This window comes from Mobula birostris, chromosome 4, assembly GCF_030028105.1.
Source record: "Mobula birostris isolate sMobBir1 chromosome 4, sMobBir1.hap1, whole genome shotgun sequence".
Lineage (NCBI taxonomy): Eukaryota > Metazoa > Chordata > Chondrichthyes > Myliobatiformes > Myliobatidae > Mobula > Mobula birostris.
The window spans coordinates 210,456,349-210,475,071 of NC_092373.1; the positions used below are offsets into that span (position 1 = coordinate 210,456,349).

An 18,723-nucleotide genomic window follows, 5' to 3' on the forward strand; every position below is an offset into this window, starting at 1 on the left:
GCTTATTCAGAAAGTCAGAAGGCATAGGATCCAGGGAAATTTGGCCAAGTAGATTCAGAATTGGCTTGCCTGCAGAAGGCAGAGGGTCGTGGTGGAGGTAATACATTCGCAGGGTTGTGACTAGTGGTATCCCAGAAATATTGGTTCTGGGACCTCTACTTTTCATGATTTTTATTAACGACCTGGATGTGCAGGTAGAAGGGTGGGTTGGCAAGTTTGCAGACGACACAAAGGTTGGTGCTGTTGTAGATAGTGTGGAGGATTGTCAAGGATTGGAGAGAGACATTGGTAGGATGCAGAAGTGGGCTGAGAAGTGGCAGATGGAGTTCAACCTGGAGAAGTGTGAAGTGGTACACTTTGGAAGGACAAACTCCAAGGCAGAGTGCGAAGTAAATGGCAGGATACTTGGTAGTGTGGAGGAGCAGAGGGATCTGGGGGTACATGTCCACAGATCCCTGAAAGTTGCCTCACAGGTGGATAGGGTAGTTAAGAAAGCTTATGGGGTGTTAGCTTTCATAAGTCAAGTGATAGAGTTTAAGAGTCGCAATGTAATGTGCAGTTCTATAAAACTCTGGTTAGGCCACACTTGGAGTACTGTGTCCAGTTCTGGTCACCTCACGATAGGGAGGATGTGGAAGCATTGGAAAGGGTACAGAGGAGATTTACCAGGATGCTACCTGGTTTAGAGAGTATGCATTGTGATCAGAGATTAAGGGAGCTAGGGCTTTACTCTTAGAGGTGGACAAGAGAATAAGAGGAATAGATAGAGGAATAGATAGATAGAGGTGGGAACCAGTGCAGAGAGGCAGAGGGGTGTAAAGTGAGGGCAGAAACAAAAAGTACTATGGAGAAAAGTAAAAATGGCAGGCCGACAAATCCAGGGCAAGCATTAAAAAGGGCCACTTTTCAGCATAATTGTATAAGGGCTAAGAGAGTTGTAAAAGAGCGCCTGAAGGCTTTGTGTGTCAATGCAAGGAGCATTCGTAATAAGGTGGATGAATTGAAAGTGCAGATTGTTATTAATGATTATGATATAGTTGGGATCACAGAGACATGGCTCCAGGGTGACCAGGGATGGGAGCTCAACGTTCAGGGATATTCAATATTCAGGAGGGATAGACATGAAGGAAGGGGAGGTGGGGTGGTGTTGCTGGTTAAAGAAGAGATTAACGCAATAGAAAGGAAGAACATAAGCCGGGAAGATGTGGAATCGATATGGGTTGAGCTGCGTAACACTAAGGGGCAGAAGACGCTGGTGGGAGTTGTGTACAGGCCACCTAACAGTAGTAGTGAGGTGGGAGATGGTATTAAACAGGAAATTAGAAATCTGTGCAATAAAGGAACAGCAGTTATAATGGGTGACTTCAATCTACATGTAGATTGGGTGAACCAAATTGGTAAAGGTGCTGAGGAAGAGGATTTCTTGGAATGTATGCGGGATGGTTTTTTGAAACAACATGTCGAGGAACCAACTAGAGAGCAGGCTATTCTGGACTGGGTTTTGAGCAATGAGGAAGGGTTAATTAGCAATCTTGTCGTGAGAGGCCCCTTGGGTAAGATTGACCATAATATGGTGGAATTCTTCATTAAGATGGAGAGTGACATAGTTAATTCAGAAACAAAGGTTCTGAACTTAAAGAGTGGTAACTTTGAAGGTATGAGACGTGAATTAGCTGAGATAGACTGGCAAATGACACTTAAAGGATTGACGGTGGATATGCAATGGCAAGAATTTAAAGGTTGCATGGATGAACTGCAACAAATGTTCATCCCAGTTTGGCAAAAGAATAAATCAAGGAAGGTAGTGCACCCGTGGCTGACAAGAGAAATTAGGGATAGTATCAATTCCAAAGAAGAAGCATACAAATTAGCCAGAGAAAGTGGCTCACCTGAGGACTGGGAGAAATTCAGAGATCAGCAGAGGAGGACAAAGGGCTTAATTAGGAAGGGGAAAAAAGATTATGAGTGAAAACTGGCAGGAAACATAAAAACGGACTGTAAAAGCTTTTATAGATATGTAAAAAGGAAAAGACTGGTAAAGACAAATGTAGGTCCCCTGCAGACAGAAACAGGTGAATTGATTATGGGGAGCAAGGACATGGCAGACCAATTGAATAATTACTTTGGTTCTGTCTTCACTAAGGAGGACATAAATAATCTTCCAGAAATAGTAGGGGACAGAGGGTCCAGTGAGATGGAGGAACTGAGCGAAATACATGTTAGTAGGGAAGTGGTGTTAGGTAAATTGAAGGGATTGAAGGCAGATAAATCCCCAGGGCCAGATGGTCTGCATCCCAGGGTGCTTAAGGAAGTAGCCCAAGAAATAGTGGATGCATTAGTGATAATTTTTCAAAACTCGTTAGATTCTGGACTAGTTCCTGAGGATTGGAGGGTGGCTAATGTAACTCCACTTTTTAAAAAAGGAGGGAGAGAGAAACCGGGGAATTATAGACCGGTTAGCCTAACGTCGGTGGTGGGGAAACTGCTGGAGTCAGTTATCAAGGATGTGATAACAGCACATTTGGAAAGCGGTGAAATGATTGGACAAAGTCAGCATGGATTTGTGAAAGGAAAATCAAGTCTGACGAATCTCATAGAATTTTTTGAGGATGTAACTAGTAGAGTGGATAGGGGAGAACCAGTGGGTGTGGTATATTTGGATTTTCAGAAGGCTTTTGACAAGGTCCCACACAGGAGATTAGTGTGCAAACTTAAAGCACACGGTATTGGGGGTAAGGTATTGGTGTGGGTGGAGAGTTGGTTAGCAGACAGGAAGCAAAGAGTGGGAATAAACGGGACCTTTTCAGAATGGCAGGCAGTGACTAGTGGGGTACCGCAAGGCTCAGTGCTGGGACCCCAGTTGTTTACAATATATATTAATGACTTGGATGAGGGAATTAAATGCAGCATCTCCAAGTTTGCAGATGACACGAAGCTGGGTGGCAGTGTTAGCTGTGAGGAGGATGCTAAGAGGATGCGGGGTGACTTGGATAGGTTGGGTGAGTGGGCAAATTCATGGCAGATGCAATTTAATGTGGATAAATGTGAAGTTATCCACTTTGGTGGCAAAAATAGGAAAACAGATTATTATCTGAATGGTGGCCGATTAGGAAAAGGGGAGGTGCAACGAGACCTGGGTGTCATTATACACCAGTCATTGAAAGTGGGCATGCAGGTACAGCAGTCAGTGAAAAAGGCGAATGGTATGCTGGCATTTATAGCGAGAGGATTCGAGTACAGGAGCAGGGAGGTACTACTGCAGTTGTACAAGGCCTTGGTGAGACCACACCTGGAGTATTGTGTGCAGTTTTGGTCCCCTAATCTGAGGAAAGACATCCTTGCCATAGAGGGAGTACAAAGAAGGTTCACCAGATTGATTCCTGGGATGGCAGGACTTTCATATGAAGAAAGACTGGATGAACTGGGCTTGTACTTGTTGGAATTTAGAAGATTGAGGGGGGATCTGACTGAAACGTATAAGATCCTAAAGGGATTGGACAGGCTAGATGCAGGAAGATTGTTCCCGATGTTGGGGAAGTCCAGAACGAGGGGTCACAGTTTGAGGATAGAGGGGAAGCCTTTTAGGACCGAGATTAGGAAAAACTTCTTCACACAGAGAGTGGTGAATCTGTGGAATTCTCTGCCACAGGAAACAGTTGAGGCCAGTTCATTGGCTATATTTAAGAGGGAGTTAGATATGGCCCTTGTGGCTACGGGGGTCAGGGGGTATGGAGGGAAGGCTGGGGCGGTGTTCTGAGTTGGATGATCAGCCATGATCATAATAAATGGCGGTGCAGGCTCGAAGGGCCGAATGGCCTACTCCTGCACCTATTTTCTATGTTTCTATGTTTACAAGAGAATAAGAGGAATAGATAGAGTGGATAGCCAGTGCCTCTTCCCCAGGGCACTACTGATCAATCCAAGGGGACATGGCTTTAAGATAAGGGGCAGGAAGTTCAAGGGGGATATTAGAGGAAGGTTTTTTACTCAGAGAGTGGTTGGTGCATGGAATGCACTGCCTGAGTCAGTAGTGGAGGCAGATACACTAGCGAAGTTTAAGAGACTACTAGACAGGTATAGAGGAATTTAAGGTGGGGGCTTATATGGGAGGCAGGGTTTGAGGGTCGGCACAACTTTGTGAGCCAAAGGGCCTGTACTGTGCTGTACTATTCTATGTTCCATGTTCAAAGTGGAACAAATATCTAAGTAAATGTCTGGTTTTTGATTTATTTCCATTTCCCTCTAAGGGAAGTTGGGGCATTTGTAATTCCATAGAGGGTTAACAAAGAGGTTAGTGAGTATTTGTTATAGAGAGTGCAATGAAGATTCACTAGACTGATCCCTGGAGTGGTGGGGTCATCATATGAAGAAAGATCAAATGCGATAAACCTTTCATTTAGAGAATCGAGGACTGAAAGGTGAACACATTGAAATGCAGAACATCATTACCAGTTGAACCAGGGATCCCAGTCTCTGAAAAAGGGGGTGGACTGTCCGTGACTGAGATGAGGGGAAATGTCTCCACTCCGAGGGTGGTGCATGTCTGTAAATCCCACCACAGAGGGCTGTGAAGACTCAGTGATTGTCCTCACATAACACCGAGGCCGGCAGATGTGTGCAGACCAAAGGGATCGAGGAAATGAGGATCGGGCAGAAACACGTGGCTGAGTTATGAGAGCAGCTGCCATGTTGTTGATGGTTAGAGGGGCTGAATGGACACAGATACAGAAGAGCAGAGAGATTGAATAGACCTGCGAGATAATCTTAATACACAGAGGTAGTGAGTACCTGGAATGAGCTGTTCAGTGTTTGCTTCATTGGTTATCTACCGCGGGTTCAGTATTCTCACCGTGTTTGGAAATTCCCACTCATTGTTGTCTGTCTGTGAGCAGCTGGAAATTAAAGAAACACAAAAGATACTGGAGACCTGAAATCAGCTCAGAAATTGTTTGAAGCTATTCCAACACAGGCTGTTGGAGCTGAAACATTAACTTTGTTCCTCTGCACAGATTATCTGTTGAATGCTTCTTGTATTTGCAGTTTTTTAGAACATTTCGTTGGAATAGTTTAAGTCTCCTGGGAAATGGTCTTGTGTAGGATGCAGAATGTAATTCATTCTCCTACAGCACAGAAAGAGGACTTTCAGCCCATCCAGTCTGTGCCATTTTCTGCCTGGAACCATCCACGTGCACCCAGACTAGAGATGTCAATACCTCCCTCATCCATGTACCCATAGAAACTTCTCTTCAATGCTGCAATTAAATCCGCATTTATACATAGAACATAGAATAGTACAGCACAGTACAGGCCCTTCGGCCCACAATGTTTTGCCGACTATCAAACGCTGCCTCCCATATAAGGCCCCAACTTAAATTCCTCCATATACCTGTCTAGTAGTCTCTTAAACTTCACTAGTGTATCTGCCTCCACCACTGACTCAGGCAGTGCATTCCACACACCAACCACTCTCTGAGTAAAAAACCTTACTCTAATATCCCCTTTGAAATTCCCACCCCTGACCTTAAAGCCATGTCCTCTTGTATTGAGCAGTGGTGCCCTGAGGAAGAGGCGCTGGCTATCCACTCTATCTATTCCTTTTATTATCTTGTACACCTCTATCATGTCTCCTCTCATCCTCCTTCTCTCCAAAGAGTAAAGCCCTAGCTCCCTTAATACTGATCATAATCCACACTCTCTAAACCAGGCAGCATCCTGGTAAATCTCCTCTGTACCCTTTCCAATGCTTCCACATCCTTCCTATAGTGAGGTGACCAGAACCGGACACAGTACTCCAAGTGTGGCCTAACCAGAGTTTTATAGAGCTGCATCATTACATGGCGACTCTTAAAATCTATTCCTTGACTTACGAAAGCTAACACCCCATAAGCTTTCTTAACTACCCTATCCACCTGTGAGGCAACTTTCAGGGATCTGTGGACATGTACCCCCAGATCCCTCTGCTCCACCACAGTACCATGTATCCTGCCATTTACTTTGAACCAGGCCATTAAACTGAACAACTGTGGTCAGGGACTGATCTCTGGGTTACTCCAAGTGCTACCTCCTTCCAGTCTGAAACGACCCACTCACCCAGCCGCACACTACCGGCAGTTTATTGATCTCCAACGAAAAAGTCGAATAAACTATTCCTGAGGTTCAATACCATTGCTAACTCTGAGTTTACCACCGTCAAATGCCAGGAGGGACATAATAATCAGAAAGTCTCTAGTCGCAGCCGTGTAAATAAAATGTGATCTTAGTGGCTGTGTGGCGCATGCTCAGAATGCGAAGGAGACAGACAAACAAACTGAGCCAAGTCACAGACTGATGAAGGGGAGGAAGGATCCATTTTGATACAGAGAGGGAAGCAGAGAGTTTGATATTGTGCCTGATGCCGGAACTGTAGCCAGTTAGAAGATGAAGTCTTGTTGCCCCAAATTGTTTTGAGCTGTGACAGTGTTTTTATCAGAAGGCACCATGACGACTAAAACTATCTGAGTCGAAATGTTGTCCTTCACTCATTGGCATGCTTTGTAAACTTTTAACAGTGTAGAAAAGTCAAAAGATTTGTGTATGGGGATCTTAAGCACAACAGCACATTAGTTCTGCTGTATCTGTCAATTCACCAGCGCTTGAATGCCGCCGATCCCTGAATGTGGAGGCGGGGATGCTGGAGAAGACAGCGCCCCACTCGCTACAAGGAGAGCCCGAACACGTGTCCATGGCCGTGATCTGATTGGATACATTGCCATGTTGTTGATAGCAGTGAGATGTCTTTCACTGGCTCTCATTTTGGAAGGGATTCAGTCAGCCATCGCAGATACACTAACAGCTTCACACTGGCAATCGAAAGTTCACCTGCTCTGTGTGTGCGAAGAGACTCATTCAATTAACCTACCTTGTGATGCTCCGGTGAGTTCACAATAAATAGAGACTACATTTCTGTTCGGAGTGAGCAAAGAGTTTTACTCAATCATCCCCGCTGCTTCAACACCAGCAACTTCACATCAGGGAGGAAGTTCAAATCAGCTCTGTGTTAAATGTTTAACCATCATGGCGACTGGAGGCAGCTGCAGGTTCACGAGGGAAAGTTACTGTCAGATACTGCAGTTCTTGCGGCTGCTCATCGCACCCAGGACTGAATCCTAGTCTAACTAGACTGGTGTTTAATATTGTAGAGCTTTGAAAGATAGGCTGTATCAAATCCCGTGTCTCAGTTACTTACTATCTCTACCACACTCACAATGTACACTAGAGAGGCCACTCGGCCCATCTGGTCCCTGCCCATGTTTCTGTTCCATATCAGTATATCAAAATCTATCCCAGTCCCGCCCTTCTCACTCCCTGTGATGACAGGTTGCAACTAGTCAGAGAAGAGATCAGACAGCAAATGTCGAGAGGAATAAATAGACAACGTTTAGGCCGAGCCCCTTCAGCATTTCTAGACTGTGTACTTCTCTGCTGAGTTGCTGCCTGAACTGCAGAGTTCCTCCAGCATTTTGTGTGTGTGCGTCTACATTTCCGGCAACAGCAGAATCTCTTGTGTTTTATATATGCATTTGTAAGAAGTTTCTACTTTGGCATTAGACACGCGGGAAGTTTGCTGATATTAAGTGTATTGTTTATGGGAGCTGCTTTCTGCGTTGAAGGAGCTGCTGAGTTTTCTACACAAAAAAAAACTGAGGTATGGACACGGAACCGATTCTTTAATGGGTCTGTGATTACCCAGAAAGCTCTGCAATGCAATTTTCTCTTCGCTAAAGCACTGATCAAATGCGCAGGCGTCAGAGTTGCGGATGTTCCTGAATATCGTGCATGCGCGCAATACACACACGGCCTTAGAGATCGACTGCAGGTAAGAGTAGAGTTTGCTGGTTCCAGACAATTGCTGTGAGCTCCGGACACCGTGGCCCGTAATCCCGGAACAGTCCTGCTCTCGTCCCTCTCGCTCAGCCCCACGATCTGTACACGGGCCCGGGGAGCTTCCGGCTGATGAGGGAATGGGAACCGATGGATCTCTCAGACAGAGCTGAGCTCCAGCTGTCTAAATGCAAGGATTGGGAACTCGGAGAAAGGGAACAAAATCTTTTACATCAGCTGTTGAGAAAATCACCTTTATTTCACCTTCAGTCACAAACAAGAGAAAATCTGCAGATGCTGGAAATCTAAGCAACGCACACAAATTGCGGGAGGAACTCAGCATTAGTACCCTTTGCATAGATGCTGCCTGGCCTGCTGAGTTCCTGCAGAATTGTGCATGTGTGTGTTGCTTGTTCTACCTCTTCTTGTTCTGGAACTTTCTTCCCGTGAGAACATGTTTTGACTCATTCTCTCTGGGAACATAATGATATCAAGCAACTTTGTCCTGGGCGACAAGTAGCATTAACAGCACAAATGTGCCAGACTCCAATGAGACAGACTCCCTTCCCCTCGCAGACTGGGAGATCATTTCGCTGAACACTTATGCTTTGTCTGCCAGAGAAAGTAGGATTTTCCAGTGGCCACACATTTTAATTCCCCGTCCCATTCCCATTCTGATATGTCTATCCACAGCCTCCTCTACTCTAAAGATGAAGCATAGAAACATAGAAAATAGATGCAGGAGTAGGCCATTCGGCCCTTCGAGCCTGCACCGCCATTCAGTATGATCATGGCTGATCATCCAACTCAGAACCCTGTACCAGCCTTCCCTCCATACCCCCTGATCCCTTTAGCCACAAGGGCCATATCTAACTCCCTCTTAAATATAGCCAATGAACTGCCCTCAACTGTTTCCTTTGGCAGAGAATTCCACAGATTCACCACTCTCTGTGTGAAGAAGTTTTTCCTAATCTCGGTCCTAAAAGGCTTCCCTTTTATCCTCAAACTGTGACCCCTCATTCTGGACCCCCCCAACATCGGGAACAATCTTCCTGCATCTAGCCTGTCCAATCCCTTTAGGATTTTATACGTTTCAGTCAGATCCCCCCTCACTCTTCTAAATTCCAACGAGTATAAGCCTAGTTCATCCAGTCTTTCATCATATCCTGCCATCCCAGGAATCAATCTGGTGAACCTTCTTTGTACTCCCTCTATGGCAAGGATGTCTTTCCTCAGATTAGGGGACCAAAACTGCATACAATACTCCAGGTGTGGTCTCACCAAGGCCTTGTACAACTGCAGTAGTACCTCCCTGCTCCTGTACTCGAACCGTCTTGCTATAAATGCCAGCATACCATTCGCCTTTTTCACCGCCTGCTGTACCTGCATGCCCACTTTCAATGACTGGTGTATAATGACACCCAGGTCTCATTGCACCTCCCCTTTTCCTAATCGGCCACCATTCAGATAATAATCTGTTTTCCTGTTTTTGCCACCAAAGTGGATAACCTCACATTTATCCACATTAAATTGCATCTGCCATGAATTTGCCCACTCACCTAACCTATCCAAGTCACCCTGCATCCTCTTAGCATCCTCCTCACAGCTAACACTGCCGCCCAACTTCGTGTCATCTGCAAACTTGGAGATGCTGCATTTAATTCCCTCATCCAAGTCATTAATATATATTGTAAACAACCGGGGTCCCAGCACTGAGCCTTGCAGTACCCCACTAGTCACTGCCTGCCATTCTGAAAAGGTCCCATTTATTCCCACTCTTTGCTTCCTGTCTGCCAACCAATTCTCTATCCACATCAATACCTTACCCCCAATACCATGTGCTTTAAGTTTGCACACTAATCTCCTGTGTGGGACCTTGTCAAAAGCCTTTTGAAAATCCAAATATACCACATCCACTGGTTCTCCCCTATCCACTCTACTAGTTACATTTTCAAAAAATTCTATGAGATTCGTCAGACATGATTTTCCTTTCACACATCCATGCTGACTTTGTCCGATGATTTCACCGCTTTCCAAATGTGCTGTTATCACATCTTTGATAACTGACTCTAGCAGTTTCCCCACCACCGATGTTAGGCTAACCGGTCTATAAATTCCCTGGTTTCTCTCTCCCTCCTTTTTTAAAAAGTGGGGTTACATTAGCCACCCTCCAATCCTCAGGAACTAGTCCAGAATCTAAAGAGTTTTGAAAAATTATCGCTAATGCATCCACTATTTCTTGGGCTACTTCCTTAAGCACTCTGGGATGCAGACCATCTGGCCCTGGGGATTTATCTGCCTTTAATCCCTTCAATTTACCTAACACCACTTCCCCACTAACATGTATTTCCCTCAGTTCCTCCATCTCACTGGACCTTCTGTCCCCTACTATTTCCAGAAGATTATTTATGTCCTCCTTAGTGAAGACAGAACCAAAGTAATTATTCAACTGGTCTGCCATGTCCTTGCTCCCCATAATCAAGCCACACTCAGGATGGAGGAACAACACCTTATATTCCGTCTGGGTTGCCTCCAATCTGATGGCATGAACATTGACTTCTCAAACTTCTGCTAATGCCCCACCTCCCCCTCGTATCCCATCCATTCATTATTTGTATACACACATTCTTTTTCTCTTTCTCCTTTTTCTCCCTCTGTGCCTGTCACTATACCCCTTGCCCATACTCTGGGCTTTCCCCCTCTCCCCTTTTCTTTCTCCCTTGGCCTCCTGTCCCATGTTCCTCTCATATCCCTTTTGCCAATCACCTGTCCAGCTCTTGGCTCCATCCCTCCCCCTCCTGTCTTCTGTCATTTTGGATCTCCCCCTTCCCCCTCCCCCTCCCCCTCCCCCTCCCACTTTCAAATCTCTTACTAGCTCTTCTTTCAGTTAGTCCTGACGAAGGGTGTCGGCCCGAAACGTCGATTGTACCTCTTCCTAGAGATGCTGCCTGGCCTGCTGCATTCACCAGCAATTTTTATGTGTGTTACCTTCACCTCATATTTATTGGCATTGCCATCAATGAGTTCACCACTGTCAGTCACCTGGGGGAGGGTTCAGGGGAAATATTTAGTTACAATACAGAAACTGGTGTTACCTGTGTGTATTGTGGCAATGCAAAAGTTGCTGGAGAATTTGCAAGTGGGAAGAAATAGAGTGATATTTGGAAATCTGACTTTTTAAAGCATCATTTAAAAAAAAAATCACATATAGCTCTGGTGAGAAAGTCCTTCTTTACCCGCTACAGGTCTGCTACATAGTTTGTGTGAGACTGCAGATGAACTCGATCGAACTCAGAGGTGATCAAAGTTCTTATTGACAGTGATTTGCTAGCTGTTAAAATGAATATCTCTCTCTATAAGTTCACTGTGCACATGTTGTCACTAGATAAAAAAAATGCACAGTACAAGATTTTTGCGCACATTGGTCATTACAAATTAGAGAGGACATTGGTGGGAAGATGTGGAGACCACACATGCAAGATGTATTTTCAGCTTTAAGGAGTTGGAGCTGGAAGTGGATGAATTCTGGATCATCCAGGAGTTGGAGCGGATGATACATATGACATGAAGAGAAGTGAGTTACACCCAAGGTGGAAGATTCAGGAAACTGCGTGAGAGGTCAGGAAGGGGAATAAGCTTGAATACCCATTGCAGAGTTCTCTTGTGGCCATCCCCCACAACAGGTGGACCACTTTAGAAACTGTTGGGAGGGATTACCTGGCAGTGTAAAGTCAAAGGGGTGATAGGGGATTCGTTAGTTAGGGGGTCAGAACAGGAAGGGGACTAATATCCTAGTGGTAAGGCTTCCTGGAACTAGTGTGTGTGTGGGGTGGGGTGGGGTGATGTGGTTAAAATAAGTTGCAGGGGAAATGGGAACCAGAATGACAGAAAGATAGTGGAGAGGGTGAATTGAATTGAATTGACTTTATTACATACATCCCTCATAGACATGAGGAGTAGAAATCTTTATGTTAAGTTTCTGTCTAAATGTGCAATGTGTAATTTATAGTAATTTATAATAAATAGTTTGTACATAGGAAGTCAATATAATATAGAAATCAGTTAATTAGTCTGATGGCCTGGTAGAAGATGATGTCCCAGTGCCTGTTGGTATTTTGCCGTGGTACCGTTTCCTGGATGGTAGTAGCAGGAACTGTTTCTGGTTGTAGTGAATTGGGTCCCCAATATCCTTTGGGCCCTTTTTACACACCTGTCTCTGTAACTGTCCTGAATAGTGGAAAGTTCACATCTACAGATGCGCTGGGCTGTCCGCACCACTCTCTGCAGAGTCTTTTAATTGAGGGAAGTACAGTTCCCAGACCAGGCAGTGATGCAGCCAGTCAGGATGCTCTCAATTGTGTCTCTGTAGAAAGTTCTTAGGATTTGGGGCCTCATCCCAAACTTCTTCAACCATCTGAGCTGAAAGAGGTGCTCTGTGCTCTTTTCACAACACAGCTGGCATGTACAGACCATGTGAGATCCTTGGTGATGTTTATGCCGAGGAACATAAAGCTGTTCACCCTCTTAACCCCATATCCATTGTATCAATAGGGTTTAGCCTGTCTCCATTCCTCCTGTAATCCACAATCAGCTCCTTTGTCTTTGTGACAATGAGGGAGAGTTTGTTTTCTTGTCAGGTGTTGTTCAGACCTCAGATAGAGTCAGCAATCAAATGTTTGAGCATGGTGAGATGAATGTGCTGAGCTCTGTAAATCACAATGCAAGAAGCATCGTAGGAAAGCCACATGACATCAGGACAGGGAATGATGATATTGTAGCCATTATTGGGACTTGGTTGCACCCAACAGTCTGAGGGATTTAGAGGAACAAATTTGTAGAGAGATCGCAGACCATGCCAAGAAACAAAGGTTGATTCAGTAAGTGATTTTAACTTTCCGTATATTGACTGGGACTCCCATACTGTAAAAGGACTAGAGGGGTAGAGTTTGTCAAATGTGCCGTTAATCAGTACGTAGAATTCCTGACGTAGAAGTGTGCAGTAAGCTGTTAGGAAATGATCCAGGGCTGAAGTGACAGAAATTAGTTATCATAATGCCATGAAATTCAAAGTAAACATGGAAAAAGAGATGTCTGGACCACGGGTTGAGATTCTAAATTGGAGAAAGGTCAATTTTGATGGTATGAGAAAGGATCCGACAAGTGTGGCTTGGGACAGGCTGTTTTCTGGCAAAGCAGTACTTGGTAAGTGGGAGGACTTCAGAAGTGAAGTTTTGAGGGTGTAGAGTTTATACGAGCCTGTCACAATAAAGGTTGAAAGGTAACTGGTGCAGGGAACCTTGGTTTTCTGGAGATATTGAGATCCCGGATATTTTGTTCCTCTAAATGCCTCAGACTGTTGGGTGCTGCCAAGACTCATTAATGACTGCAGTATCATAATTTCACACCCTGAGCTCATCGGACTTTTTTTTCTGTTGATTTCTAAAGGCTTCCCAATACTTTTTGCTCATTTGTTTGTCCTCTCTTTGGCTTTTATGTTGGCTTTGGCTTCTCATTTCAGCCCCATTTGTGTCCTCCTGCCTTTCGAATGCTTCTACTTCTTTAGGATGTATCTATCACTCAGCTTCTGAATTGCTCCCAGAAACTCCATCCATTTTCACTCCTACCAGTTTTCCCTTCCAAACAAGTTTGGCCAGCTTCTCTGTCATAGAAACATGGAGAAGTTCAGTACAGAAACAGGCTATTTGGCCCATCTAGTCAATGGTGAAAAAACATTTAAGCTGTCTAATGCAACTACCTGCACCGGGACCATCGCCCTCATACCCCTACCATCCAGGCTCCCATCCAAACTTTTAAATAGTGAAACCCAGCTCATATTCAACACTTTTGCTGGCATCTCATTCCACCTTTCAGAACAATTTCAGTAAAGAGCTTTTCCAAATGTTCCCGCTAAATTTTCACCTTCCCCACTTAGCCATGACCTCTGGTTGTCATCCCACCCGACCTCAGTGGAAAAAGCTGCTTGCATTTACCCTATCTATACCCTCATAATTTTGGTAACTTCTAACAAATCCTCAAAGCAATGTATAATTTCCTTGTTTGTGTTTAGAGCCTTTTTTAGATGTATAAGATGATGAGGGCATTGATCACGTAGAAAGCCAGAGGTTTCTTCCCAGGACTGAAATGGCTAACACGAGGGAGCATAGTTTTAAGGTGCTTGGAGATAGATACCGAGGGGATGTCAAGAGTAAGTTTTTTACACAGAGAGTGGTGGGTGAGTGGAATACACTGCCGGCTATTTGTGTGAGAGTGTTTCAGTTACTGTGGGGCCAGAAACCCATGCAGCTCATTGGGAACAGGGAATAATACCAGTGGAGAGAGTCAAACTGAGCCAGGTCACAGATTGGAGATGGCAGAAATGCCCCGTTCTTATAGAGACAGGAAGAGCATCAGAGAATTTGATGGTCATTCCAGGTACCAGCACTTTGTCCAGTTAGAAGATGATTTCTCTCTGCAACTTGGATTGAACTTTACTGTAACAGTGTGATGCCAGATCACACCTTAACAACTCAAGTGATCTCATCTGAAATGTTGTCCTACACCCATTGATAGATTTTGTAAATCTTTTTACAGGTTAAAAATGACAAAGAATTTGTCTACGAGAATCTCGAACACAACACGCCAGTTTTACTGTCTCTGTCCAGATAATTAAGAAGTGGAGCAAGCGAATCACTCGATCATCCTTCCTGCTCAGACTGTGGGGAAGGATTCACTCGATCATCTGACCGACTGGTACACCCGTCATTTTACACAGGGGGGAACCCAATCATCTGCTCAGACTGTGGGAATGGATTCATCTATCATCTCAGCTGAAGGTATGTCAGCAAGTTCACACTGGGACAAGGCCATTCATCTGTTCTATGGGTGAGAAGGGAATCAGTCGGTCTTCCCACCTGTGGACTCACCAGTCAGTTCATACTGGGAAGAGGTTGGTCATCTGCTGAATTTGTGGGGAAGGATTCACTCGGTCATCTCACCAAATGGCTCACCAGCGAGTTCACACCGGGGAGCGGCCGTTCACCTGCTCGGACTGTGGGAAGGCATTCACTAAATCATCTCACCTACTGAGACACCAGTCAGTTCACACTGGGGAGAGGCCATTCACCTGCTCAGACTGTGGGAAGGGATTCACTTGCTCATCTGAACTGAAGGTACATCAGCGAGTTCACACTGGAGAGAGGCCATTCACCTGCTCAGACTGTGGGAAGGGTTTCACTCAGTCATGTCAACTGAAGGTACATCAAAGAGTTCACACTGGGGAGAGGCCATTCACCTGCTCAGACTGTGGGAGGGAATTCACTATGTTATTTCACCTACAGAGACACCGGTTAGTTCACACTGGAGAGAGGCCATTCACCTGCTCAGACTGTGGGAAAGGATTCACTCGGTCATCCACCCTAATGGCTCACCAGCGAGTTCACACCAGGGAGCGTCTGTTCACCTGCTCGGACTGTGGGAAGGTATTCACTTGCTCATCTAAACTGAAGCTACATCAACGAGTTCACAATGGAGAGAGGCCATTCACCTGCTCAGACTGTGGGAAGGGATTCACTCGGTCATCTAAACTGAAGGTACATCAGAGAGTTCACACTGGTGAGTGGCCATTAACCTGCTCGGACTGTGGGAAGGGATTCACATGCTCATCTGAACTGAAGGTGCATCAGCGAGTTCACACTGGGGAGAGGCCATTCACCTGCTCGGTCTGTGGGAAGGGATTCACTTTGTCATCTCAGCTACTGAGACACCAGTCAGTTCACACCAGGCAGTGGCCATTCACCTGCTCAGACTGTGGGAAGGGATTCACTTGCTCATCCCAAATGAAGGTACACCAGCGAGCTCACACTGGGGAGAGGCCGTTCACCTGCTCAGACTGTGGGAAGGGATTCATTTGCTTATCCCAACTGAAGGTTCATCAGCGAGTTCACACCGGGGAGAGGCCATTCACCTGCTCAGACTGTGGGAAGGGATTCACTTTGTCATCTCAACTAAATGTACATCAGCGAGTTCACACTGGGGAGAGGCCGTTCACCTGCTCAGAGTGTGGGAAAGGATTCAGTCAGTCATCCCACCTACAAGCACACTGGTCTGCTCACACGGGGGAGCGGCCGTTCTCCTGCTCAGACTGTGAAAAGGGATTCTCTTCGTCATCTCAACTTAAGGTACATCAGCGTGTTCACACTGGGGAGAAGCCATTCCCCTGCTCAGTGTGTGGGAAGGGATTCACTCGGTCATCACATCTACTGAGACACCAGCGAGTTCACACTGGGTAGAGGCTGATCACCTGCTCAGACTTAGGGAAGAGATTCTCTCAGCCAAATCAACCAAATGTGCATCATTGAGTTCACACTGGGGAGAGGCTGTTCACCTGCTGTGAATGAGGGAAGCGATTCACTCAGTCATCTAACCTTGTGTAACTCTCGCAGCTTAATATAGTGGGTGATAGCCCCCAGCCCGGCCGAACTTAAGAAATCTCATTTGGGTGGATGCTGCATGATGTGTGCCCTGTTACAAATCAGTACCCCAAAATAACAAACAGTACACAATATGGGATTAAACGATTGAGCTTTATCATTCTTACTTTGACTGTAGGGTTAGTGAAGTAAACAAAAAAAAAAGGGCCCACTCTCTCCATTCACGTCTTCTCATCTCTCCCCAGCAAAAGACCACGAAAATCTGTCTTCCAGACTGACAAGAAAGAACATTTCTGTCAGTGGATAGCCCCGCACTCCAAAACTCTGTTATCTCTAGCCGTAATCTAAACATTGCTGCTACAGGGAAACCATTACCTCAGCAGTGAAACATTACAGAGAGCCATTATATGAGCAGTGAAACCTTATAGCATGTTACACTTACGACACACTACCCGTTTCACACTGGGGAGAAACTTGCAATAAGCTGCATGTTGGATATTTATCCATCACCATGCTGAATGCAATTTTGAGAGTGACTGTCGGTGCTGAACTCTGCTATTATTGCTGCTGCTCACCACACCCAGTTCTGCACCCTGGTCACTGGGCATAGGAGGAGATTCTTCTGCTGCACATTCATCTTTAATGTGACTGGAGCTTAATGTTCCAGATCTGAGACAAAATAAATCGGTTCAAATTTAAACTATGTCTTTGGTACTTAGTGAATTTATAACACAGCTAGTGTACTCAGGCCTGCTGGAACCGGCCAGTGACTCAGTTCCACGACAGTCCTTTTAAATCCTCCCCTGTTGTTCATCTCTCGCTATCTGTGTGGTGATGGGTTGCAGTCACCACTCTGTGGGTGAAGCGGTTTCCCTTGAATTTTCTGCAGACTGAAGAAGTCGAGCTGACTGCAGTTCTGTCTGAGAAGTTCTTCGCCCCTCTAATCTCTGGGTTGAGGAAGAACAACATTGGTAGTTAACCTCCTTAATCATGACTCATTTCCACATTATGGGTCATTTTCCCTACTTCTAAAGGGTTGTTGAAAACACCACTGTCCTCTAAAGGCTGAAAGCAGAATGGGAAAGCATCAGTTGAATGTTCACCGAAGCAAGGTCAGAAACCAGAGGCGGTTCTGTACAGGCCAGAGATTGGGGCTCTAGACGATGGTCGGAGTAGGAACGTGTGATGAGGAGAAGGGAATCAGCAGCAGGGCGTGGCAGTGAATGACAGAGTAGTAACATTTGGAAGCTGATCTGACAGAAAATAATTCAGTTGTCTGACTGATGACACAAACAATGTATGTGGTGAGGTGCTCCACTGGTCAAGGAACATGTGTGTGTTGAGAATGGTTATATCTATTGAGGGAGTTGTTCCTGCTTGTTTATCCTGTAATATTATATGTGGATGGTTGTTTTAGATTATCCCATCTGTAATAATGTATTGATTACCAGATAAATTGTGAAATTCTGTCCCTAACTAGATCAGGCCTGAATTTATGGTGCCTTAATGAAGTTATGGTGGTAATTTGAGAGTTTGTATTTTAAAGCTATATTTTGGTGAATGATATTTGCCACTTAATTGTACCTGCATAAGTAATCAGATTGAGTTAAACTGCTGCAGGATCCTGGAATGTGTTGGATTGTGTCTGGTTTCTCCTGGCATTTACTGCCTTGTTTGTTTGTAGTGTGTGTATTTTTGATTTTTTTTTTTCTTTTTATTAACCACCTTGTCCTGTGTTTCTGCAAGGAATCCCTCTGTTTTTGGGAAGAGGTCTCCAACTCTCAGTCAAGTGCTCGATGCTTCCTTGTCACCATCTCAGCTGCTCAGATCATTGGGGTGTCTCCCGTAGAGGGTCATACTCATTCCACTGGTTAATGTTTTCTTCCATAGTGATGATTCATTTTTCTCTGAGTTAGCTTCTCATTTAAGTTTTCTGGTCTGTATTTCTTATCACAATTGCATATACACACACACACACACAGAGAGCATTAAATCATGTTCATTTTTGATGAAAATATATACTTAGAATTCCATTTTGTCTGACTGTTGTGTGATTTTTGTTCATGTGTGTTATTCCTCTTCCTCCATCTGTCCAAGGTAGTGTAAACCTAAGTGGGTTGGAGTGTAAATAGTCTTCTCTAAAGTTGTCATTGCAGTTGTTATTTTTCTTTGTAGATTTTACTAATTGAAATAGGACCAAGATATTTTCATTAAAAAAAGTCAATGTCAGTATTGATGAAAGTGTTTATTGCCTTTGTTGTGTTTGTTAACTATTTAGCTCTGTTTGGCAGTTTTTTTTTTAAAGCCTTGACTAAATTTTATCAAAGGTTTTCTGTATTTCACACTACTTTTTATTTTCTTTGTTTATTGATATTCCAAATACGTGGGTATCAAGAGTCCTGAAAAAGGATCTTGGCCCAAAATGTTGATTCCC

At 44.7% G+C, this 18,723-nt stretch overlaps 1 protein-coding gene across 1 annotated transcript; it reads left to right on the forward strand.

The window, feature by feature from the left end:
* The first annotated feature begins 7,797 nt into the window (after positions 1 to 7,797).
* Positions 7,798 to 18,480, forward strand: LOC140196927 (uncharacterized). Its single transcript, XM_072256870.1, has 2 exons — positions 7,798 to 7,855; positions 14,452 to 18,480. Exon 2 carries the CDS (start codon positions 14,859 to 14,861, stop codon positions 16,146 to 16,148), a length of 1,290 nt encoding a protein of 429 aa, XP_072112971.1. The 5' UTR covers positions 7,798 to 7,855; positions 14,452 to 14,858; the 3' UTR covers positions 16,149 to 18,480.
* Positions 18,481 to 18,723: the final 243 nt, after the last annotated feature.